This window comes from Aquarana catesbeiana, linkage group LG08 (genome assembly GCF_042186555.1).
Source record: "Aquarana catesbeiana isolate 2022-GZ linkage group LG08, ASM4218655v1, whole genome shotgun sequence".
In the NCBI taxonomy this organism is placed as follows: Eukaryota; Metazoa; Chordata; class Amphibia; order Anura; family Ranidae; genus Aquarana; species Aquarana catesbeiana.
Window position 1 is genome coordinate 196,083,688 of NC_133331.1, and position 25,765 is coordinate 196,109,452.

Sequence of the window (25,765 nt, forward strand, 5' to 3'; positions counted from 1 at the left end):
ACTACAGAGATCCTGTGGAGATATATCTATATCTGATACCCTGGTCATGTCCTCCATGATCTGCCCTCCAATGTTTCTACATCTGTATTTAGCCAGATTTGCAGTTCGTAGTTTACTTCTTTTTTTTTTTTCCTGGATTTTTAAGTTATCACTTCTGTCCGACCTGATTCTCACTCACTGTTTTTTACTGCAGAGCTCTGTGCTTCAGTGAAAACAGTCATTCTCCTCCATGACAACTCCTAGGGACTGGTTCATTATAGATCATTGGTGAAGGAATTTGTTGATATTGCCTAACTAATACAGATACATCTCAAAAAATTTTACTATCCTCAAAGTTAATTTATTTCAGTAACTGAATTCAAAAAATGAAACTCTTATATTTATATATGTTCATTACACACAGAGCAATATATTTCAAGCGTTTCTTTCTTTTAATTTTGATGATTATTGCTTACATGTAGCGACAACTCAAAATTCAGTATTTCAGAAAATTAGATTACATAAGACCAATAAAAAAGTATTTTTAATACAAAAAAATTGGCTTACTGAAAAGTATGTCCATGTGCAGTAAAGTATGCACTCAATACTTGGTCGTGGCTCCTTTTGCATGAATTGCTGCATCATTGCAGCGTGGCATGGAGGCAATAGGCCTGTGGCACTGCTGAGGTGTTATGGAAGCCCAGGTAGCTTTGATAGCAGCCTTCAGCTCGTCTGCATTGTTGGGTCTGGTGTCTCTCATCTTCCCCTTGACAGTACCCCACAGAATGTTTATGGGGTTTAGGTGAGATGAGTTTGCTGGCCAATCAAGCACAGGGATAACACGATTATTAAACCAGGTATTTGTACTTTTTGGCAGTGTGGGCAGGTGCCAAGTCCTGCTGGAAAATGAAATCAGCATCTCCATAAAGCTGGTAAGCAGAGGGAAGCATGAAGTGCTCTAGAATTTCCTGGTAGAGGGCTGCGCTGACTTTGGACTTGATAAAACACAGTGGACCAACTCCAGCAGATGACATGGCTCCCCAATTCATCACTGACTGGAAACTTCACACTGGACCTCATGCAACTTGGTTTCTATGCCTCTCCACGCTTCCTCCCGACTCTGGGACCTTGGTTTCCAATTGAAATGCAAAATTTACTTTCATCCGAAAATAGTACCACTGAGCAACGGTCCAGACATTTTTCTCCTTAGCCCAGGTAAGACAGTTCTGATGTTGTCTCTGGTTCAGGAGTGGCTTGACACAAAGAATGCAACAGTTGTAGCCCATGTCCTCGATACGTCTGTGTGGTGGCTCTTGAAGCACTGACACCAGCCGTAGTCCACTCCTTGTGAATCTCCCCCAAATTGCTTCACAATCCTCTCTAGGCTGTGGTTATCCCTGTTGCTTGTGTACCTTTTTTTTATCACACTTTTTCATTCCACTCAACTTCCCATTAATATGCTTGGATAAAGCACTCTGAACAGCCAACTTCTTTAGCAATTACCTTTTGTGACTTATCCTTCTTGTGGAGGGTGTCAATGACTGTCTTCTGGACAACTGTTAAGTTAGACGTCTTCCCCATGATTGTGTAACCTACTGAACCAGACTGAGACAATTTAAAGGCTCAGGAAACCTTTACAGGTGTTTTGAGTTAACTGATTAGAGTGTGACACAATGAGTCTACAATATAGAATTTTTTCACAATATTCCAAATTTCCGAGATACTGAATTATGGGTTTTCACTAGCTGTAAGCCATAATCAAAAGTAAAAGAAAGAAATGCTTGAAATATATCACTCTGTGTGTAATCTATATAATTTGAGTTTCTTTTTTAATTGAATTACTGAAATAACATTTTTGATGATTATCCAATTTTCTGAAATGCACCTGTATATCACATAGGATTTCTTCTTAAAGTGGATTTTCAGTTTAACACCCAACCCCCCCCCCCCCCCCTATTTTTTTATTTTTTATCCATCCATACCTGGTTGGGGTCCTGCATATTTAAAGTACTCGCCCACCCAGCGGATCCAGCGCCACCATCATCTTCAATTACGTCATTGGGAGGCTGCAGGCATTCCTGATTCAGCCGGCAGTTCTCCCAACACATAAATTAACAAACAAAAAAAAGAGCCCATTTTGCTCAGCTGAGGGGTGGAGGCAATATCCATTCAAGGGTAAAGATCTGATTTAATGTTTGTATCATTGAAGCCTTTTTTCTTGCATACAATTGTGTGACCAATGCCACTGGCTAAGTTTACATTTTCTAAGCAAAAAGTGACTTAAAATGAATGTTTAGAAGTGCATTCATTCTGCACTTTCTGCAGTGCTCATCCTGAATAAAAACACGGGATCAGCCCTTTGAAGATTTTGTTTCTATTGTTAGCAAAAAAAAAAAAAAAAAAACGCACAAAACTGGAAGCAGCCAGGCACCTAGGCCAGTATCTCAATAGGAATAATGCCGCGTACACACGAGAGGACTTTCGACCGGAGTGGTCCAACGGACCGAGTCCGGCGGACAATTCGACCATGTGTGTGGGCTTCATCGGACCTGCAGCGGACTTTTTCGGTCGAAAATCTGACCGACTTTAGATTTGGAACATGTTTCAAATCTTTACGTCGGAACTCCGCCGGACCCAGTTCCTATCAAAGTCCGCTATGCTAGTCTGACGGACGAAAACCGACGCTAGGGCAGCTATTGGCTACTGGCTATCAACTTCCTTATTTTAGTCCGGTCGTACGTCATCACGTACGAATCCGTCGGACTTTGGTGTGATTGTGTGTAGGCAAGTCCATTCCTTGGGAAAGACCGTCGGACCAGTCCGGTCGAAAAGGCCGCTCCTGTGTACACGGCATAAGGCAGATTCCTGCCATGCCAATACCGTATTTCATGCTTGTAGATTGGTCCCAAAGCATTGGTATCTTTCTTGTATCAGGAGGTAGGGCGGTAATATTTTTTTTTCACAACTGACAATTTTTATTATCAGTTTTCAAAAATACAAAGTACAGGACATTCAAATTGCCATAGTGCAAAAGGTTCATCACACAAATAACTGAATAAAAATACAGTGGGTAAAAGAAAGGGAAAATGCACATTCACAAACAAGTCTTATCCACACTGAGGTATGCAGCCTCATAACAAAAGTCACTGTACAAAGAAGTTTGGGGCCCAACCAAAAGTTACCATCCGTGCATGTCCCACAGCAAGAGTTGTGGGACATTCCCAGACCTGGTTATGAGTGTCTAATGAAGAGTTAAGGAATGCAGCCAGGTCTATAAATATTGGGACATCGACACAATTCTAATATTTTTGGCTCTATACACCACCACAATGGATTTGAAATGAAATGAACAAATTGTGCTTTAACTGCAGACTTTCAGCCTTAATTAGAGGGTCTTTACATCCAAATCAGGTGAATGGTGTAGGAATTACGACAGTTTGTATATGTGCCTTCCACTTTTTAAGGGACCAAAAGTTAAGACAATTGACTGCTCAGCTGTTCCATGGCCAGGTTTATGTTATTCCCTCATTATCCCATTTACAAGGAACAGATAAAAGGTCCAGAGTTCATTTCAAGTGTGCTATTTGCATTTGGAATCTGTTGCTGTCAACTCTCAATATGAGATTCAAAGAGCTGTCACTATCAGTGAAGCAAGCCATCATTAGGCTGAAAAAAACAAAACAAACCCATCAGAGAGATAGCAAAAACATTAGGTGTGGCCAAATCAACCATTTGGAACATCCTTAAAAAGAAAGAACGCACTGGTGAGCTCAGCAACACCAAAAGACCCGGAAGAGCACGGAAAACAACTGTGGTGGATGACCGAAGAATTCTTTCCCTGGTGAAGAAAACACCCTTCACAACAGTTGGCCAGATCAAGAACACTCTCCGGGAGGTAGGTGTATGTGTGTCCAAGTCAACTATCAAGAGAAGACTTCACCAGAGTGAACATAAAGGGTTCACCACAAGATGTAAACCATGGGTGAGCCTCAAAAGCAGGAAGGCCAGATTAGAGTTTGCCAAACAACATCTAAAAAAAGCCTTCACAGTTCTGGAACAACATCCTATGGACAGATGAGACCAAGATCAACTTGTACCAGAGTGATGGGAAGAGAAGTGTATGGCGAAGGAAAGGAACTGCTCATGATCCAAAGCATACCACCTCATCAGTGAAGCATGGTGGTGATAGAGTCATGGCGTGGACATGTATGGCTGCCAATGGAACTGGTTCTCTTGTATTTATTGATGATGTGACTGCTGACAAAAGCAGCAGGATGAATTCTGAAGTGTTTCAGGCAATATTATCTGCTCATATTCAGCAAAATGCTTCAGAACTCATTGGATGGCGCTTCACGGTGCAGATGAACAATGACCCAAAGCATACTGCGAAAGCAACCAAAGAGTTTAAGGGAAAGAAGTGGAATGTTATGCAATGGCCAAGTCAATCACCTGACCTGAATCTGATTGAGCATGCATTTCACTTGCTGAAGACAAAACTGAAGGGAAAATGCCCCAAGAACAAGCAGGAACTGAAGACAGTTGCAGTAGAGGCCTGGCAGAGCATCACCAGGGAAGTAACCCAGCGTCTGTGTTCCAGACTTCAGGCTGTAATTGACTGCAAAGGATTTGCAACCAAGTATTAAAAAGTGAAAGTTTGAATGATTGTTAATCTGTCCCATTACTTTTGGTCCCTTTAAAAAATGGGAGGCACATATACAAACTGTTGTAATTCCTACACCGTTCACCTGATTTGGATGTAAATACCCTCAAATTAAAGCTGAAAGTCTGCAGTTAAAGCACATCTTGTTCGTTTCATTTCAAATCCATTGTGGTGGTGTTTAGCGCCAAAAAGATTAGAATTGTGTTGATTGTTCCAATATTTATGGACCTTACTGTATTACATCCTGTTCACATTATGAATCCTGGAGTGCAGTTCAGTCAAGAAGGTGGGCTCCCGTTGCTTCCATTTGAATTTAACCAAGCATCGCATGGCAGTCAGCACCTGTGCGAAGAGGTTGTTTTTTTGTTTTTTTTTCGAAAGTTTAGAGAAGGATTAAGAAGGGAGACACAGGAGGAAGGTTTTAGAATTAAAAGAAATGCAGGATCCAAAAATGGAATGGATTTAAGGAGTGGACCATCTGCTATTAGGGAGCAAACAACGGGCAGGACCAATAGATGTGGTACAATGTGCTTGGATCCTTTTAGCATCGCCAGCAACAGCGATCAGCAGAGGGATATATGGAGTGGAGCAGATCTGGGGCGTGATACCAGTGAAAGCGAATCTAATGCCGCGTACACACGGTCGGACTTTTCGTCTACAAAAGTCCAACGGACGCCGACGGACTAAAGCTGGCTGGTAATCCGATCGTGTGTGGGCTTCTCCGGACTTTCAGCAGACTTTTTCAGCCTCAAATCCGACGGACTTTAGATTTGAAACATGCTTCAAATCTTTACGTCGTAACTACGACGGACCCCGAAATCCGCTCGTCTGTATGCTAGTCCGACGGACAAAAACCCATGCTAGGGCAGCTATTGGCTACTGGCTATGAACTTCCTTATTTTAGTCCGGTGTACGTCATCACGTACGAATCCGTCGGACTTTTGTGTGGTCGTGTGTAGGCAAGTCCGTTCGTTAGAAAGTCTGCTGCAAGTCCGCCGAAAGTCCGCCGGAAGTCTGTCGGACAGGCTGTCGGACTTTTGTAGACGAAAAGTCCGACCGTGTGTACGCGGCATTACACTGGTTTTCCTTATATAAGGTACATATGGAGCTTTTAGATGCCTGAGACCAAATAAGATGCCATGTCTTCAAGAGCAGCTCTTCCCGCAAGGCCTGTTCCCACTTTTGCATATAGGCATTCTAAGCCTCTGATGGCTTGGAAACGGAAATGAGGAGTTTATCAATTTGGGAGACCTTTTCCTTAGATAATGGGAATTGGAGGGTGCTCGTGAGATTTTGTGCATAGTGGCGCTAGGGAGGTAATGTATTTTTTTTTTTTTTTATATACCCACTAATGGGTACAAGTAGCTGGGCATATGTTAGACATACAGGACCAAAGGTTACCTTTTACTGAAAGCTGCATGTCAAAAAGATTAGTAGATCTAGATATCCAAGCAAGTAGTATGTGGGTCTTAGCTTCTCCTGTGAAGTCAAGTAGCCCACCACCTGTGGAACATCGGTGGTGTTCATTCAGCTGTAAGGCCTCATTCACAATGTCAGTGGTATACATGCTTTTATAGTACATTTCTAAATGCATGTAACAATTGTATATGGATACAGGTGTATGTAAATGCAAGCAAAAGTGATTTTGGAATTATAAAGTTTGTTTTTCCCAGGTTACTTTCTTTGCATTTAACCCCTTTCCGCCCACCCTGGCATCCCTTTAAACAGTTCTGAATGCCCAGGGTCAGAAGGACTGGCGATCATGTGACCACAGGTGCATTTCTCTAAAGGTCATGGAAAGCAGTCCAGGTTTTAGCAATGGTTAGAGCAGTGTGGCTTCCTGTAACAGTTGCCGAGATATAATTGATAAGTGTTTATAGACCTGGAAGATGTTGTTACAGTAGGTTTGGATGGCTGAGCATTTCAACTCAATATGTAATGCTGTACCAAAACAATTACAGTCCAATATAGAATAAGGAAGGACTGCCCCTTTCAAAGTTCAATAAACATCCAATATAAAAGTTTCATTTTATATGTATGGCACATAATTGTGAAGTGGAAGGAAAATTATAAATGGTTTTTCAAAATTTTTTACAAATATCTAAAGTGTGGCGTGCATTTGTATTTGATCCCCTTTACTCTGTTACCCCTAACTAAAATGTAGTGGAACCAATTAGTAAATGGTCCACCTGTGTATAATACATCTCTGTATAAATACAGCTGTTCTGTGGAGCCTCGGGTTTGTTAGAGAACGTTAGTGAACAAACAACTGATTGCGAGAAGTTCTGTGGGTGGACACAGCAAGCTTGTTGAAGAAGGTGCTCTGGTCAGATGAGACCAAAATTAAACTTTGGCCTAAAAGCAAAGCACAATGTGTGGCAGAAAAATGAACACTGCACATCACCCTGAACACACTATACCTACCCTGAAACATGGTGGTGGCAGTATCATGTTGTGGGGATGCTTTTTTCAGCAGGAACAGGGAAGCTGGTCAAAGTTGATTGGAAGATGGATGTAGCCAAATACAGGGCAATCTGCAACCTGATAGTCTGCAAAAGACGAGATTGTGGCAGAGGTTCACCTTTCAGAAGGACAACGACCCTAAACATACAGCCAGAGCTACAATGGAATGGTTTAGATCAAAGCATATTCGTGTATTAGAATGGCCCAATCAAAGTCTAGACCTAAATCCAATTGAGAATCTGTGGCAAGACTTGAAAATTGCTGTTCAGACGCTCTCCAGCCAATCTGACAGAGCTTGAGCTCATTTGCAAAGAAGAATGGGCAAAAAATTTCAATCTAGATGTGCAAAGCTGGTAGAGACCTACCCAAAGAGACTTTCAGCTGTAATTGCAGCAAAAGGTGGTTCTACGTAGTATTGACTTGGGGGGGCGGGGCGGCTGAATTCAGATGCACGCCACACTTTTTTCATATATTTAAAAAAATTTTAAATTTCCTTCCACTTCACAATTATGTGCCACTTTGTGTTGATCTATCATATAAAATCCCAATAAAATAAATTTGTTTTTGGGTGTAACATGACAAAATGTGGAAAATTTCAATTGGTATGAATACTTTTTCAAGGCACTGTATAAGTGATCACATTCCCTCTGTTCTCAGCTGCATAAGGGATGGGGGAGGAGAAGCAACAGCAGCACACCGATCTTCCCAGTGAATGGCTGTGCAGTGGGGACGTGTCAGGACAAGTTTGATCTTTGGAGAGCAGGCTGAGTTCCCAACATAGCTAGAGAACTGACCATACTGTGCTCTTCGGCTTAGTTTGGTCAGTTTATAATAGGAAAGCAGAGGTACAACACCAGAGTTTCACATACAGGAATCAATACAAAGAACAGGATACTTTCTCATACAAGCACATGGTACAGCAGGCACATATCAGGAATATGAAGTTTTGGGGTAACAAACACTTTAAATGTCTGTTTCTATTTCTTCATTTCAAGCCATTGGAGGATAGTGTTTAAGGAAAAATTCCAGACCATTACTTGCTCGCATAGCCTTTTGAAATGTTCAGCTTTGGAATATTTGTCAGGCATTTGTTCCACCACCCAGGCACCTAAATCTCTTTTAAAATGTTTGGCTCCCCTGCTTGATGGTGCAACTTTGTTCTCAAAACCTTGCTCTGTTTAAGTCCTGATAGTCCTGCCCACACATAGCAAGACTGCAGGGTCAGGAAAGAGCATAAACTACAAATTCTGTAGAACAAATAAAAACTTTGAGCTGAAGTAGGTTCTGCTATTGGCATGGAGAGATCTTTTACCATGGGAGACAAACTGGCATGTAAGACATTTGATTTTACGACATTCAAACAAACATCTCTAGCAGGTTTCCAAATAGATTGCCCGAGACAGAATGGGTATTACTGCATTTGGTTTGACTAGGTGCAATCTGGCTTTTGATATTCCAGACCCGACAGTATGCAGAGGTGTCTGGAATGAAATGTGGAACCTAGTACTGGATCATGTAATAGAATGTTCCAATGCTGGGCACAAATCGTCATCTTTTTGCACTTATTGTGAAATTGAGTGATGAACCTAATTGGGGCCTGATCTGTCTTAATATCTTGTTCTGCACTAGTGAGGTGGCAAAAGCTTCTTGGTGGTGGCAGCTACTGGAGTGAATGTACAAATTTGCAGCGATAGTGATTCTTGGAGGTAATTCTAGAGCCTAAAATACCTAACTCTAGATCCAAGAACACTATTGAGGTTGTATCAGCAACATAGGTAAAGGACAGTCCATAATGGTGCTTGTTACAGAATTGAACAAGATGGGCAATGATGGTGAGAGGACTGTCCTAGTTGAGAACAATATCTACAATATACCTGCCAAAAAATGCCAAATGTTGGATAAAAGGGTTGTGGTTTAAATGTAATTGGCTTCCCATGTGCCCATTGTTAGGTTGACATAACTGGGGGCAAAATGTCCCCCTCATAGCTGTGCCTGTAGTTTGGAGGTTTTGTTTACATTCTGCTGTCAGCTGGGAATGACTCATCATTGTTATGTCGTGCCATCTCCTTAAAGTGGTAGTAAAGGCAGTATCTTTATTTTTACCTACAGGTAATTTTATAATAAAGCTTACCTGTAGGTTAAATAATATCTCCTAAACATGCACTGTTAAGGAGATATTCTAGGCAGCATGAGCTCTAAAGGAACAGCATTCCAGTGCCATTCCTTTAGAGCCCTGTGCCATGGCCCTGACTCCTGTGCGCACGTCATCAGAGCTTGTTCCTTCAAGCGGCCGCAGCCCGCGAACCCAGAAAGAAGACTGGATGATGACGAAAGCCTCTGTAGCGGTGACAGTGCGCCGCTGGAGTGCTTTGTTTCAAGGCAAGTCTTACTAGCACATTATGCCTTTTACCTTGAAGGGTATTTTTATTTCTTTCTAAACCATTTACTACCACTTAAACAACTGATGACTCATCCCTACTGCTCACAGCAAGGATAAGCTACTGGTTTTTAGGATGCCGGTGGGTGCCTGTTTCTGACCAGCTCAAATCGCACACAAAAATGCATCAAAAAAAGCATGTAGATGGAGTTTTGATGCACCTCCATTGATGTCTGTGGACCACAAATTTGCACTGCATTGCACCATTGGCAGCTTTGTGTTTTTCATTGTCATGCAATTCAGTGAGACCATGCCTTAGTGGTGTATAATACAGTTATGAACAAAACATAAAGATTCACATACAGTATAGTAAGCATATAGCATGTGTATAATATGGCGAGTTCCTTCCTGAGCTTTTGTGCATTAAAAAGCTTGTGTCTTTATCTTCTCTCTCAACATTTCAGTTAGTTCTCTTTGAAAACGATATACTGTTTTCTGCCTGATATACAGAGCCACTAAACATAGAATTACGATGTAGTATAAAGGCGGGTATCACCTCAACACCCATATTCACATGCTTACACCAAGTCAGTGTTTCGGCAAGTACTGAGGGAATATTAGGGATGACAGCCTTTGAACTTGTGCCTTTACAAGTCAGAAATGTCTGCTGTTCCATATATTTTTAAAATCAAAATTTACCTTGTATATGCATAGCCTAGCCATTTTTTGTTTGAAATAAAGTAGGGAAGGATTAGAACCCATGCCAAGTTTCTATTGCTTTCTGTGCCCCTACTGATTAAAGTCACCCTTGTCCTTGTGACCAAGACAGAAAAAAATGGGAAATCCAAAATTTTACAGTGGTCACCAGAAAAAGTGAAAATAATTTTTCCAAAAGGGGCACCTGATCCAGTGACAGCTGTCTAAGAAGCCAGTTTCCCTAAATTCGTTGAGAGTTTTTCATACCTTTCCAGGACAGGAAGTAGGGAAAAAATTACCCAACTGAAGAGAGAGAGGGAGCAGAAAAATACTGATGGGTTTTACCCTACCCTATTGTATCAAAACAAAAAAAAGTTTTGGTTATACATACTTTAACTAGTATGCTTAGATGTGAAACGCTTTAAAGTACTATGGTTTTTCTTTATCTTGTTTACTATACATGTAATGTATCTAATAATCGCATTCACGTGCAAAGGGTGCCCATGTAATTTTACTAAAATCTGCAGAATTCATTTTCACCATCTTAGGTGTAGTCTTTGTGCAGATAACTAAATTGGCCAGGTTTTTTAGAGGTGCAGGGGAACCATAAAGGTAGCCAAACTCAAAGTTGAAGTCCATAACAGATCATAGAAATAGTCCTTGTAAACAATTCATCAGCATTTTTCTTGAAACCCTGTGTGTCAACTGAAGAAGCAAACTTCTAAATGCATGATATTATTTCTTAAATCTACTGATTTATTTTTTGAAATGTAATCATTATTTTTTAAATTAATTTAGGTTATTTATGGGTGTTTTTTTTGTTTGCTAAAATCACTGTGTTACTTGCAGGTGTATGCCCAATGATGGAACATCTGTGAACTCATTACCAGGAAGGGGGCCATCCGGTAGGAGTCAAAAAAATAAAATGTGTCCCACCACACTGCCATCTGGTCATGCTGCATCGGACCCCATCAGCAGCCTGGCTGCGTCTGACCTCATTTGGCCTGGCCCCCATCCCATCACTTCCACCTTCACTTCCACCTGTTCCCCTATCAAAGTTAACAGGAAAACCAAAGGGCTAATTGACGGCCTCACTAAGTTTTTCACTCCATCACCTGAGGGACGCAAATTTCGCAGGCGAATGGTAGACTTTTCTGTGCACTACCGTCCCAGGAAAAAACATAATGACCCAGACTCTTGCACTCTCCATAGGCTGGCAACGAGTACCACTCATGGGCTAGGCAGCCCTCCTCCTCCCTCACAACTTGTTCCCCCACCTGCTCACTCACAAATCTCTTCCCTTTCTGGCTACAGCCCTACCTCACAGCAATCCAGCAACTCTACCACGTCTAATTCACCCCAGAGTTCTTCAAGTCACTCCAGTGCCCCATCACTCAGAAGCCTACCTAGTAACAGTCAGTTGAAGGGGCTGTTTGATGGACTGTCCCATATCTATGCTACTCAGGGCCAGCCACGCCAAAAAAGCCACCCAAGCTATGCACCTCCAAAGCGCCTTCGCCAAAAAGGCAGACTGTACACCTCAACCCACTACTTTGGCAAAAGGGACGCAAGGAGTAGGCTCCTTCTCTCCCACTCCAGCCCTCCAAGTTGGGCAGTGCCTCGGGGTCGGGCGTTGAAAGCCATTGCTCAGTACAAGCGCTCCTCATTCTTTATAAAACACAGGACACTAGGCAGGTTAAAGTACAAAGTGGGACCTATAGGGGCGGGAGCCAGGACACCAGGAAAGGTCAGCTTGGCAGACAGAAGGACTAGGACCGTCCAGGATGATGGTAAGCAGAGGCTTTAGAACCCTTTCCTCTGTACTTTTATATTGCACTTTAGCAGTAGCATTTGAACATTTTTGTAACATACTGTGTCACTTGCCTTTTAATGGTAGTGCTGCTAATGCAGTCTTTTCCTCCCTGGTCAGACAACTGTTTAGGGATAATTTACAACAAATAAAGCCAAGGCAAACTCAGGAGTTCAACTGGCCGTAGATCGAAATTCGTCCAGTTCAACAGATAACAGAGATTAGGTCCATCTATGGCCATTGCAGTTTGAGAAAAGTCGATCTAGTGAATCAGCCGGATGGCTATTCAAGAGAAAATGATCTATCTATGACCAGCTCTAGTTGTATATTTTATAGAATGCTTGACAAGAAGCTGTCCTTTTCATTTTGAAGAACAAAGTTTTGATAATGCATGAAATAATCTCCAGTAGATTGTTTCAACTGGTCAGGAGTCAGTTGCAAAATTCAGATGTAGGACAACTAATTGCATTGCTTGGAGGCTCCTGAGACCACTAACATTTGTAGGTAAATATTAGTACATGACTAGTCTGTACAACATCATGAATCATGTAGAACATAGTAAAAAAATAAATAAATAAATTAAAAAAATATATATATATATAGTGTGGGGCAAAAAAGTATTTAGTCAGCCACCAATTGTGCAAGTTCTCCCACTTAAAAAGATGAGAGAGGCCTGTAATTGTCATTTAGGTATACCTCTACTATGAGAGACAAAATGTGGAAACAAATCCAGACAATCACATTGTCTGATTTTTGAAAGAATTTATTTGCATATTATGGTGCATATTAAGTAACTGGTCCCCTACAAACAAGCAAGATTTCTGGCTCTCACAGACCTGTATCTTCTTCTTTAAAAGGCTCCTCTGTCCTCCACTCATTACCTGCATTAATGGCACCTGTTTGAACTTGTTATCAGTATAAAAGACAACTGTCCACAACCTCAAACAGTCACACTCCAAACTCTACAATGGTGAAGGACACAGAAACAAAATTGTAGACCTGCACCAGGCTGGGGAGGCTGAATCTGCAATAGGCAAACAGCTTGGTGTGAAGAAATCAACTATGAGAGCAATAATTAGAAAATGGAAGACATACAAGACCACTGATAATCTCCCTCGATCTGGGGCTCCACGCAAGATCTTACCCCGTGGGGTCAAAATGATCACAAGAACGGTGAGCAAAAATTCCAGAGCCACACGGGGGGGACCTAGTGAATGACCTGCAGAGAGCTGGGACCAACATAACAAAGGCTACCATCAGTAACACACTATGCCACCAGGGACTCAGATCCTGCAGTGCCAGACGTGTCCCCCTGTTTAAGCAGTACATGTCCGGGCCGTCTGAGGTTTGCTAGAGAGCATTTGGACGATCCATAAGAGGATTGGGAGAATGTCATATGGTCAAATTAAACCAAAGTAGAACTGTTTTGGTAGAAACACAACTCATCGTGCTTGGAGGAGAGAGAATGCTGAGTTGCAACCAAAGAACCCCATACCTACTGTGATGCATGGGGGTGGCAACATCATGCTTTGGGGCTGTTTCTCTGCAAAGGCAACAGGATGACTGATCCGTGTACATGAAAGAATGAATGGGGCCATGTATCATGAGATTTTGAGTGCAAACCTCCTCCCATCAGCAAGGGCATTGAAGATGAAACGTGGCTGGGTCTTTCAGCATGACAATGATCCCAAACACACTGCCCGGGCAATGAAGGAGTGGCTTCGTAAGAAGCATTTCAAGGTCCTGGAGTGGCCAGCCAGTCTCCAGATCTCAACCCCATAGAAAACCTTTGGAGGGAGTTGAAAGTCCGTGTTGCAAAAAAATTCTTTCAAAAATCAGACAATGTGATTGTCTGGATTTGTTTCCATATTTTGTCTCTCATATTTGAGGTATACCTATGATAATTACAGGCGTCTCTCACATTTTAAGTGGGAGAACTTGCACAATTGGTGGCTGACTGAATACTTTTTTGCCCCACTGTATGTGTATGTATGTGTATGTATGTATATGTATATATATATATATATATATATATATATATATATATATATATATATATATATATATATATATATATATATATATATATATATATATATATATATATATATATATATATTATATATGTGTGTGTGTGTGTGTGTATATATATATATTCTGTGTATGTATAGAAGGTAGCGCAAGACTAGCAACATTCTATGGAGTACAGTGATTTAAAAGATATATATATATACATATATATATATGGTTTAGAAATTTAACTAAAAACCTTTGTGTGCTTTTTTTATGTTTTTGTATCTTAACTGAAAATAAAGAATTTACAGTCTAAAGTCCTTTCTTCTGCACTCTGTTCAGAACTCCAGATAACAATAAAATCAAGCAAATGAAGCCTGCAGACAAAGTTGATGATTTTGCCCTGTATATGCCTAGTGCAAATTTGCCTCAAAAACACAGAAGTGTAAGAGTAAAAATAGTAACAAAGTCTGAAAAATTGTAGAAATGTACTTTAAAGAGGAGCTCCAGGGTCCTTCAGAAAAAATTAAGTCAGCAGCTACAAATATTGAATATTAGTGCACTTGCCTGTCCAGGAATCCAGCGGTGTCTTCAGCTGAGCCGAGTTTTTAATCGGCTATCGGGTGCTGCCATCTTGACTAAGGGAAACTGGCCATGAAGCTTCCTACTGCACATGCGTGAAGCGTTCAGCGCTTTGTGTACAGGCCGGGTGAGGGGGTAGGAGGGGGGCTGTACTTCTGGCTCAGTTCATTGCAGCGAACTGAGCCAGAAGTGGGAGTGGGTACCTGTCAAAACCAGGGCAAAGGTGCCAAATGTGACAGCAGAGAAGAGGAAGAGGCAGACAATCGGAGCTTCCCCTTTTGGGTGGAGCTCTGATTTAACTTCTATATTGGGACCCTATTTTATGATCATAATTAAAAGGCTACATTCTTAAAAAGAAAATATGGAGACTTCTCTTGCTGAACTTTTCTTGAAAATGCAATGAAAGTTGCTTGGTTACTAGTGACTTCAATGTTGCTAACCAAAAACAAGTGTGCAGAAAGTAAAGGCAGAACTCCTGATCTCCATGTTTGTTTTATGTCGGTCATTGGATTAGCAAAACAGCAAGGCAACTAGCATTTTCAGAAAGAAAAGTCAGAAACAACTGCCTCAATATGCTCTAACTAATGTTTTCTTAAATCCCTGCGTTTATAAGCACAGGTAAAAAAAATACTACTGTTGCTTCATACCTAATTTTTCCCTTTCTAGTCTTAGCAAAAACATCTCCGTCTGATATATAGATTTCAGCGTAGCTTACCTTGTGTTACTTAACCTCTTTAGATTTAAATTCCCTCTTTCCACATAGTGTGCTCATGTTCTGCCTGGTATTTCTTACCATTTGATCAATGCTATAGAATAGCTCAGCTATTACCACCTCCCTGGCCTCCATATCTTCATTGCTTTGGCTTTTTGGCATGGCTGGTCCAGTGTTCTCCCATCTGGCTGTATTATTTGGGTACTGTGTTGTCCCCAACTCTAACTCTGCTTTTCATCAGCTCAACCCATGCATGTTCTTTCATTTCTTTCATCATTGCTTGCTTTTATCCTACTCATTCCACCAAATAATACCTTTTTACCTTTTTCTCTAGCTTGACTGCTTACAGTACAGAGTAAAACTACATGAAATATGTCATTGCAATACTTTTTGTTCTACCAGAATTGTTTAAACATTTCTGTAAATACTATGCAAATGTACATGCATTCATTAGTTTCAAATTATGTCCACATCTTTGAAGACATGAACACTTTGATCTCCTCTACAACTAAATTCCACTTCCCATTCAATAGTAGGCAGTACTCAAAATGAAGAGGTGGGAAAGATAAGCTGTTTGATAATGGTTTTAAAATATTTCTTTTATAACAGTGCAAGGAGGTCTGGGCAAGCACAGCTGGTAGCCTGTGAACCTGCAGGGAGGAAGCTGGGCAAAAAGACAGGTGTTAGTCTAGTTACTTGGCTTCTAACACTTCCCCTCCAGTGTTCCCTTCCAGTTTTCTGTCTCTGGCTTTTTTCCTTTTCTTTCAGCTCCTGAGGACTTTTTTGTGCGCTGGTGATAACCTTGGCACATTCATGCCAGATTGTGTAACATGTTTCCAGCTGTTTGTTAAAATCCACATTTTTTTCATAGGACTTTTTCCCACCAGATTCCTTGCACTTACACTTATTAGAAAAATAGCTCTCGCATTCATTTTGAACTATTGACCTGTATCATTCAAATGAGCTGAAAGTGATTCTTTATAATGCATAAAAAGGTTCAATATGTTGTTGGGCATATCTAGTGCACATGGAGTAACACACAAAACTGATGTGAATGTAGTTTTTCTACAACAGTTGAATCCCCCAGCACTGCCATGATAACCAATGTAGCAAGCAAGAATATAGAAGGGGACAAAACAATATTTCTCAGTCAACCACAAATGAATTGCCCTCACTGTCCTAGTAAAGCTGGCCATAAATGGATCGAAATTTGACTAGTTCAGCTTCTCCGGAACAGGACTGTGAGCATATTTTGAAAAAAAAGCAAACTGTGCTGCCAGCCTATCGGATGCAGAACAGTGTATTCTGGCGGCAGCGTTCTCCCTCTGCCGGAATACAATAGAGCAGCAGGGGGTTTCCCCTATCCACCTCGAATGTGTGGATGGGGGAATTTGTTTTGGGGGGTTTTTTTTGATCAACTGATCTCCACCAAAAAAAAAATTCATCTATGGCCAACTTAACAAATGTACCAAAATTGGAAGAGTTTAAATAAGATAGTTCTCTACTCAAAATGAATGGCGAGCAAGGCTTCTCAGCCTTTCAAATATAAACTAAAAAAAAAGGACCGGGCATACCTTCCCTAACATCTTCATTTGTAGCACAGTCCTGTCTACTGTTATTTATAAAGCATTTCATATAGAGCATAATATATTTTACAAGTGACTGTAGACTGTTGCATTATGATGATGATTTTTATGACCTCAATCAGTGAAGATGGAAAATATCACACATTGTTGATCTATTTTTATGTACTCACTTCCTCTTTGTTGAGCATTGCATATTTTGTGCAGCCTTTGCTAACTAATGTTTGCATCGTTGTACAGTCAATAATGATCTTCCACCTTTTTCCTGTTTGCTGTTTTTCAAGGGCTCTTAGTAAGAAGCTTCTATATACATACATTAAGAATATCTAAAGGCAAAGCTTTCACATACTTATACAAGTGGAGGAACTCGTGCCAATATCCCAACTAGCATCAGTAATCTAAATTGCGTATGTGTGGTTAGACTTTTTAGGCACCATTTACCTGCAACTCATGTCTCTGACACATAATATATCTGAATAAAAACATTCAAATTTTATTATAATAAAATTGATGCAATTACCTATAAGATCAAGGCTAAAAAGTGCTCAATTGCCACACAAGAGTATATAAATGTTCACGTTCTATATTCCATGAAACCTCATAAATACCAACAGCTCTTGTATAGCATTTGATTTTAGTCCTGTGGATAACCCAACATGTTTTGATGGATTAATCCTTAGGGGATAGAGTGTCTAAAATATCTAAACTTCTTAGTTATCACTCTTCTAAACCATATTGACCACGTTCAGAACCTTCAATAATACAACACTTACAAAGAAGATGCAAATTTGCAGGTTCTGTCAACCACTCAGGAGACAACAGAGATGCGCACGAAGGGTTGCTCAGAGGACCCCCTGTAAGATTATGGGAGATCATATTAATACCGTTATCATATAATCTTAATCATATACCTCCTATAATCTTATCCTCTGAGCATGTCTGTTGCATCTGGAGGGGCAGAAGCGGACCACGCAGAGATTTGACAATGGTTTAAACATATGGCTGACCCTGCAAATTTGTATCTTTATCAGTGTTGTACAGTATTTGTTGAATGTTCTGATATTTTAATAATATCTTTTAATAATCACTCTAAACCCTGAGTAAGATTTAATCGAAACGTATTGGGTTGTCCACAAGACTAACGTCATATGTTATACAAGATCTGTTGGTATTTATGATATTTGATGGAACATAGGGTGTGGAAATCTATATCTTCTTGCGTGAGGATTAAGCACTTCTTTTTTCCACCTTGATTTTATATGTAATTTCATGAATTTTGTTATGATAAAATTTGAATTTTTTTTATTCAGACATGTTTCAGAGACATGAGTTGCAGATAATGGCACCTAGAAAATCCCACCACACATACACAATTTAGATTATTAAAGTCAAAACTTTATAGGAATTGACCATGGGTTATATGCTGCTATTTTCATGTGATTGGACACTGGCAAATAGCTTTACCATCCCCTAATGTATACCTTTTATAACCCTGCCCGCTACACAAGGGTCTAATTTTTTGCTTGTGTCCTTATGTGATGGACCCCTCCTCCTGTTAGAGAAGGTTTATTTCTATATCTCACCAGTTTTCCCACTTTTTTTTCGACTGACACTTCTATCAAGACATGACTGCTTATTGCCTTATGGCTTATTAGCAATCTCTAGATCGAATACTCTCAATATACATCTTGGGAACCGTACCTGGACCCCACAACAGCAGGAATGGCCTGTAATGTTTGCTTTGTGCACTGGATACTTTGTTCAACACTCACCTTGGTATGTGGTACAAGTGAGTTAGTCACAAGGTCCAGGGCCATGGTCCATTCCAATGGCACCCAGACCCTGAAGACCCCTTTAGGGTTATGCCCACCTGGATGTGACCAGCAATATGGATAAAGTAAGACAATGTTTCCCTGTTCCTTTACAAACTGGTTCCTATACATGTTTTGTTGGGTCATTAATTTGATTTGTAGTATAATTACAATATGTACTTTTAATCCTACAAGATACACCACTATGCAAAGTACACAAACTGTTAGGAAGTTGGTTAACACATGGATTATTGAAATTATTTAATGCTGGACACGCTGAACTCCTTCAGTCCACATCCATTCCATGAGTACCCTCCAGTGGAAGATCTTTACTTGGCAATAGCAGATTAGAGGCACTTGGGAGCTGAAGGACATGGCACAAATAAGAATTTAGCTGCAAGCCCTGAGGAAACTCCAAGTTCCTCTCAGGTTGATTGCCAACACTGCTCTATCCCTCAATTTGGGCTCCCTCACTGAAGAGCCTGTCTGACTGAAGCATAATTCTCTCACTGTTTGATCTACCGCAGAGACTACTGCTCCCTCTGGAAACGATGCTGTCAGTCATAACTGCTCTTTGGCTTCTCTTCCCTTGAGTACAGTATATTCATGTTTTTTACAACCTGCCTAGCGCACTTATTTTTGCTGGAGGCAAAGGGGACTCCGACATTTTAGCGAATGGTGCCTAAGTTTTTCAATCACCAATATTACAGCAGTAGCTAGGTTTCAGCATGTAGACCTTTTTGCCATTTACTGGCTGTGGTTACCTCATCGATTGGAAGAGTGCATCGAAGTCTCTGGATACTCCTAGTGCTGCTGAGCCTTCATGTACTCTCTTACTTTTATAGGCACAAAATAAAGGCAAGTCCTAGAAAGCTTTTCTCTATTCTTGATTAATCCAGTTGGGAGATATATATATATATATATATATATATATATATATATATATATATATATATATATATATATATATATATATATATATATATATATATATAATATGACTGGAAATTCAAGAGATTATTCACCCCTTCTGGCATTGTTATCCTATTGACTTTTCCCACTGTTGGCCCAGCCATTCTCACACTAGTATGTTTCTTTTGAGGGCATTCCTTCTTTTAATGGTTCAGATAATGGGTGCTTGGAAGCTTTTGACGTCATCTTTTGCTCCAGCAGGTTCTGCCCTGCAGCCAGCTGTTTCCACCTTTTTTATTGCTCTGTGTATGGCAAACTAAAGTGGAGTACACAATAGCAAGCTGTCTCTTTAAATAGATAACCCTATTCTTTATGCAAGATGATAGCTCTTGTCCTCGTCCATACTATTTTGCAAAGCCGGCATAAGTAATATGATTTGTCAAACTCCACATTGTCTTTCGGTTGACCCTGCAATTCTTCTTGGGATCCTCCCTTGACCATGCATTGCCAAGGGTATCTGAGTCCAATCCTGACATTTTTGTCATGATGCTCATAGTCAAAAACATGCTTTCGTTAGTACCCCTCAGTTGCCTCTCCAGGAGAATTTCTCTCAGGTTATGCTGGTGGTATTTCAAGACTGCCCATGGCCAGTTTTCTCCACTCAAGGTCACTGGGACTTTCCTCATCACCATGTGTGGAAGTTAGCTCCACTACCTGAAACCCATTTTACTCATTTCCATGCTTACAACTCCTGAACTCTACCCTTCTTCCCCATATCAAAGTTGCAGATGACCAAGTTGCCTGTTTGACAGGCTGAGAAGCCTTTCTGCTCTCGTCTTCTCAAAAACCTGGCCTTTTGTGTGACCTGGCTTAGTACTGGTAAAAGTCACATTGCGCCTGTCCTCAGTACTACTATTTTTTTTTGTGTTTTGTTTCCTTCTCCAAAAGTGGTCTGTAGGTGCCCTGCCATTTGCCTGCCTCGCACTAAACTTCGATTATATGACTGCTCTACAAACTCTTACCTAGAGATTTCCCTGCATTATCAATTCACTTTTGTGTTTACCAGGTCGTCATCTTCTAAGCTCTAGGTTGGATGTGTTTGATGAATTTTTTTCCTGGGGGCTTGCAGATCGCTTTCCCAATACTCTGCAATCTTTTGTGTGAGGAAGTTCTTGCCTAGTGCAATGATAGGGAAACCCAATGCCAGAACTTGTTCCTGCTCTTCATCTTACAACTTTTGTTTGGAATTGCCAAACCCCTACCCCTTGGTGCATCATACTTTTCCTTGCCAGAAGTTGCTCCTTGTCACTTGCTGCAACTTTGTCTCCCTCCAGGGCCTTTCTTGGGTGCGTTTGCCTACGCTGTCGGCGCCTCTGTAGGAATGGAGCCGCCTTTTCGCTGTTGCTCCTGGTAGCCTTAGATCTTCCTTGGCTCGTCCTATATTCATCTCAGTAGCGTCCTTTTTATCTTATGCTTCATGGAGACCAGGTATCCTTGAAGCCAGCCCATCTTGCTTACTTGGGGGCTCTTCTTTCTTTCTGTGGCAATATTATTCTCTCTTCCTATGTCCTGCCTTGAAGGCATGTCGAACAATTTACGATTCACCTTATAGGGACGGTCAAGATTGTCCTCTGCTGCCTGCCACATCTCCCTTTGGGAACTGACCTCTTCCTCCATTTCCTTACATGGTGGTCCCTCTGCCCTTCTTTTTTCCGGCTGACTGGTTATTTTGCCTTTTTCTAGTGCCTCCTTCCATACCTGAGCCCATTCTCCCAAAGATATTGGAACTTTTGGGCTTTTTACAGCACCTAGCACCTGCTTTTTCCCCTGAAGTGGCAGGGCCTCCAGCTTGTTTCCATGTTCACGTTTTCACATCCATTTTTTTGACAGGTGGCTGTTTGAGCCTCTGCTGATTTGAGGAGGCCCGTTGACAATTTGGGGTTTTTGTCTTGTAGGCCTGTCATGTCTGTTTTTGGTTAATTTGTTGCACACCTATTAAATAATTGCTTTGTGACATCCCAGGATCTAAGAATTTCTGTGTCCTGTACTGTACATTAGGTTAAGTACATTAAGTACAATACAGGGCACAAGTCCCCCCCCTCTATTTTGTATGATCTGCTTGCTAGTTAACTAGAGCCTCACAAAGTGGGCAGGGTTATATGGGTTCACTAGGGGGAGGTCCCAGCAAAGCATTTTGCCGGTGTGCAGTCACTTGAAGGTAGCGGTATAATAACACATGGTGTAAGACTCAACTCCTATGTCCCATAGTGTATTCCAATATATGGAATTTACAGGTACCGCAAAATTCCTATTTTTTGGATAGAGTAAGGGAGGCTAAAACCCCTGTGTGTGTGTGTTCTTCTTTTTTTTTTTTTTTTTTTTTTTCCGATTTTTGTCTGATTAGGGACATTTCGCTTCCTGTCTGTAGGCTTAACTGAAAGTGAGAGTATGTAATTTCAATAATGGGGAAATCCCCTTTTAAGCAGTTGTCATGGGAACACGTGTCTGCATTGGAAGATTTCACCTCTGTTTCTGTTGTAGTGACAATTCCAAATTTTGTATTTTACCCACTTTCACCTATTTGAGAGGGTGAATCTCCCCAACAGGGACACAGATAGTAATAAAAACCTGACAGTTGTTTTAACCCATCACCACTCTATCCAAAGCGAACAACATTTTTTGCTTATGGTTATACTTTAAAGTGGAACTTTAGTCAGAAAATTAAAACTGATCAATAACTCCATGCTGGCTCCTTTTTGCAGGTATAGCTGTGTAAAACATTTAAAAACAAGTGCCTGTACTGTTTAAAATACAGTAAGGCACTGTCTCACCCTGCTCCGCACAACCTCAGTTCTCCTGTGTTCTTGGCACTGTGCTGATAATCAGAAATTCACTTGAGGCCAATCTGCTGACAGCCTAAAGATTTACTGCTGCTGAGAGAGGATACAAGAGGAATGACACAATGTGCTGAGGGAACACAAATTAAGGAAAGAGAAAATAAAAGCGGGAGGTGACAGGACAAACTCTACTACCAGTGACACACAAGAGTTAAACTTACAAGCAAAGTGTTTTCTCTTACTTCCCTGGTATTCTCTCCTTTCTCCCTACTCGGAAGCAGCCTGAGAATGTTAGCACTCTAAGGCTACATGTACATTAGCCTACCCTGGCAACGGTAAAACATAATGTTTTTGCCGCGTTTTTCTGTGGCCGGCGGTCAAAACGTTCCTATCCTGAACGCGATTCTTCCCCGTTCATGAGAAGGTTTAACCTCACCTAAAGGCGGCAGCTCCTAAACTTTGCTAAAACCCTATGGGTACATGGACACACAGACTTTTATGGAGTTGAGTTTAGGAGCTTTGGCAAAAAAAAAGCCAAAAGCCTACCTCTCTAGAGCCAAGACAGAAAGTGACATATAGTTTTTGAACTAAGGAGAGTGGGAGTGTGTTAAAGGGGTTGTAAAGGCAGAAGTTTTTTTCATCTTAATGCATTCTATGCATTAAGATAAAAAGCCTTCTGTGTGTATCAGCCCCCCTAATACTTACCTGAGGTCTCTCTAGCTCCATCGATGTAGGAAAATCTCGGCCGTCCGGGCCCTGCTCTTCGGCTGAGTCAGCAGCGTGGCACCATTGGCTCCTGTTGCTGTCAATCAGTCAGCCAATGAGAATAGAAAGGGGCCACAGCTCCGTATCTGAGTGGACACAGGGAGCTGTGACTCGACTCAGGTGCCCCCACTGCAAGCTGCTTACTGTGATGGCACCCAACACGAGGGAGGGGCAAGGGGAGAACGCAGATTCGCAGTCCAGGGACCTCGGCTATGGAATGCTCTTCCGACTCACATCCGCATGGAAGAAAACCATCTGGCCTTCAAGAAAAAACTCAAAACCTTCCTCTTCTAAGAAGCTGGTCAACACTAATGCATTTAGCACCTTGAGGCGATTCAGTTCGCATTTGCAGCGCTTTACAAATCATTCATTCATTCATTCATTCATTCATTCATTCATTCAGGAGAGCTGAGGAGGGACCCGAAAAGAGGAGGATCCAGGCTGCTCTGTGCAAATGCACTACACAGAGCAGATAAGTATAGATATATTTTGTTCTTTTTAATAAAAAAAAGAGACTTGACAATCACTTTAAGGAAGTGACTGACCTGGGCTTCAACAAAATAGTGGCCTCCAGCAAGAAGAAACAGAACCAATGCTGGAGGCTATTTACAGCACAAGCTAATTTTCTATCGTGTAAATATTCATGTGGAATATATGTTCTTTTGTTAAAGAAAATACATTTTTGTCAAGCTGTTTATGGGTAAAATGTTGCTTTAAGCACTCTATTGCCAACTACAAATTGCATTTAAAGGCAAGGGATTTGAAGCTGACAATGCTCTGATTTCCAGAGTTTTTGAAATTGAGTATGACAGTTAAGGGTCTTTGTATAAACCATTTATCTTGCAGATGTCTTAAGCATTCACACAAGCACAGTGAATGATCATATGTGTGTTTGTTTTTTTTTTTTGTTGCTTTTTTTGAGATGTTTTTTTAAAAATTGCATTATGGAGCTGCTTATCGTAGATAATCATTTTACAGACTATACGGTGATCATTTATTTTACCCATGCAAATTCTTAAGACATCCCCACAGTACATTTTTTTTTTTTTTTTTTTTTTTAATACACAGATCCCTTCGTGTTTCCAGGCGTGTTTCCAGCCCTTTTACAGAACTTGCTTTGATTTTTGTTACTTGGCTAGTCTTCACTACCTACCACAAGTATTATTTTACTGGTAGTTGCTGGTAAAAGTATTCTGCAGTCAAGGTAAATACCTTTCTGACGCTGCATACTCATTTCAGAGCATTAAAAGACCTGAACATTTATCACTGTCAGTATCTGCCTTGGAACTGGCACGCAGCCCGTATCTGACTGGCAACTTCCATCAGTTGGGCATTTTAATAAAAATAAAGTTATACAAAAATAGTATATATTATTGTATTTTTTTCATTGCAATATGTACTTCTGATAACATTGTGTAAAGGTTCACTTTAAATAGGTTACAATTTCATCTTAGGGTAAATATATTACTCTAGAATGTTTAACAATGGCATATTGAACACTTTCTTGAACAAAGATGACTGAAAGGGTACCAGCAAACTACAACCCCAAGTCCAAAAAAAAATGGGATGCTGTGTAAAATCTACATAAAAACATAATGCAATGATTTGCTAATCTCCTAAACCATGTTTAAACTGAGAAAATGTACCATTTTAAGAAATAAAAAAAGGGTAATTTGGTAATTACTGAATTGATGGTGGCAACATGTCTCAAATAGAAATTGGGACAGGCAATGTTTACCATGGTGTAGCATCCCCTCCTCTTTTAACAACACCCTGTAAGCATCTGGAAACTGAGGAAACCAGTTGCTGGAGTTTTTGGAGAGGATTGTTCTTGCCTGATTTAGGATTCTAAATGCTCAATAGCCCTGGGTCGTATTTGACGTATTTTTTGTTTCAAAAGGCACCAACTAGATTTAATTGGTGAAAGGTCTGGACTGCAGGCAGGCCAGTTAAACACCCAGGCTCTTCTACTGCAAAGCTGTGCTGTTATCATACATACAGTATGCGGGTTAGCATTGTCCTGCTAAAATATGCAAAGCATTCTCTGAAAGATGTCCTCTGAATAGGAGCATATTTTGCTCTAAAACCTAGATTTATCTTTCAGTGTTGGTACCTTTCAGACATGTAAACTGCCCATTCCATATGCATTAATCCACCCCCATACCATCAGAGATGCAGGCCCATGGTTGCTAAAAGCAATGTAAAACTTTAATTCATCTGACCACAGCACAGTTTTCCCACTTTGCGACCATTTTAAATGAGCTTTGGCCCAGAGAGACTTTTTTTTAGGATCCTGTTCAGATATAGCTTCTTTGCAGGATAGAGCATTACCTTGCATTTTTGGATGGTATAGCGAACTGTGTTCACAGACAGTGATTTTTGGCCAATGCAGTGATGTTCATCACAGAATCATGCCTATTTTTAACACCGTACCACGTGAAGATCACGGGCATCCAGTATTGTATTTCGACCTTGTCCCTTGCGCACAGCTTTCTCCAGATTCTCTGAGTCTTTTGATGATATGTACTGTAGATGATACATTTAAAGTCTTTGCAATTTTACGCT

General features: G+C 40.7%; 1 protein-coding gene across 5 annotated transcripts in view; it reads left to right on the forward strand.

Moving 5' to 3' along the window:
• The window catches only part of KAT6B (lysine acetyltransferase 6B), a 228,609-nt gene that overhangs the window by 116,570 nt on the left and 86,274 nt on the right, over positions 1–25,765 (forward strand). For 4 of the 5 annotated variants that reach the window (XM_073596770.1, XM_073596768.1, XM_073596771.1 and 1 more), the window contains one exon: positions 11,025–11,965. In XM_073596770.1, coding sequence (XP_073452871.1) covers positions 11,025–11,965 — 941 coding nt within the window. The remainder of the gene's footprint in view (positions 1–11,024; positions 11,966–25,765) is intronic. The other variant, XM_073596772.1, reaches the window with a different exon arrangement.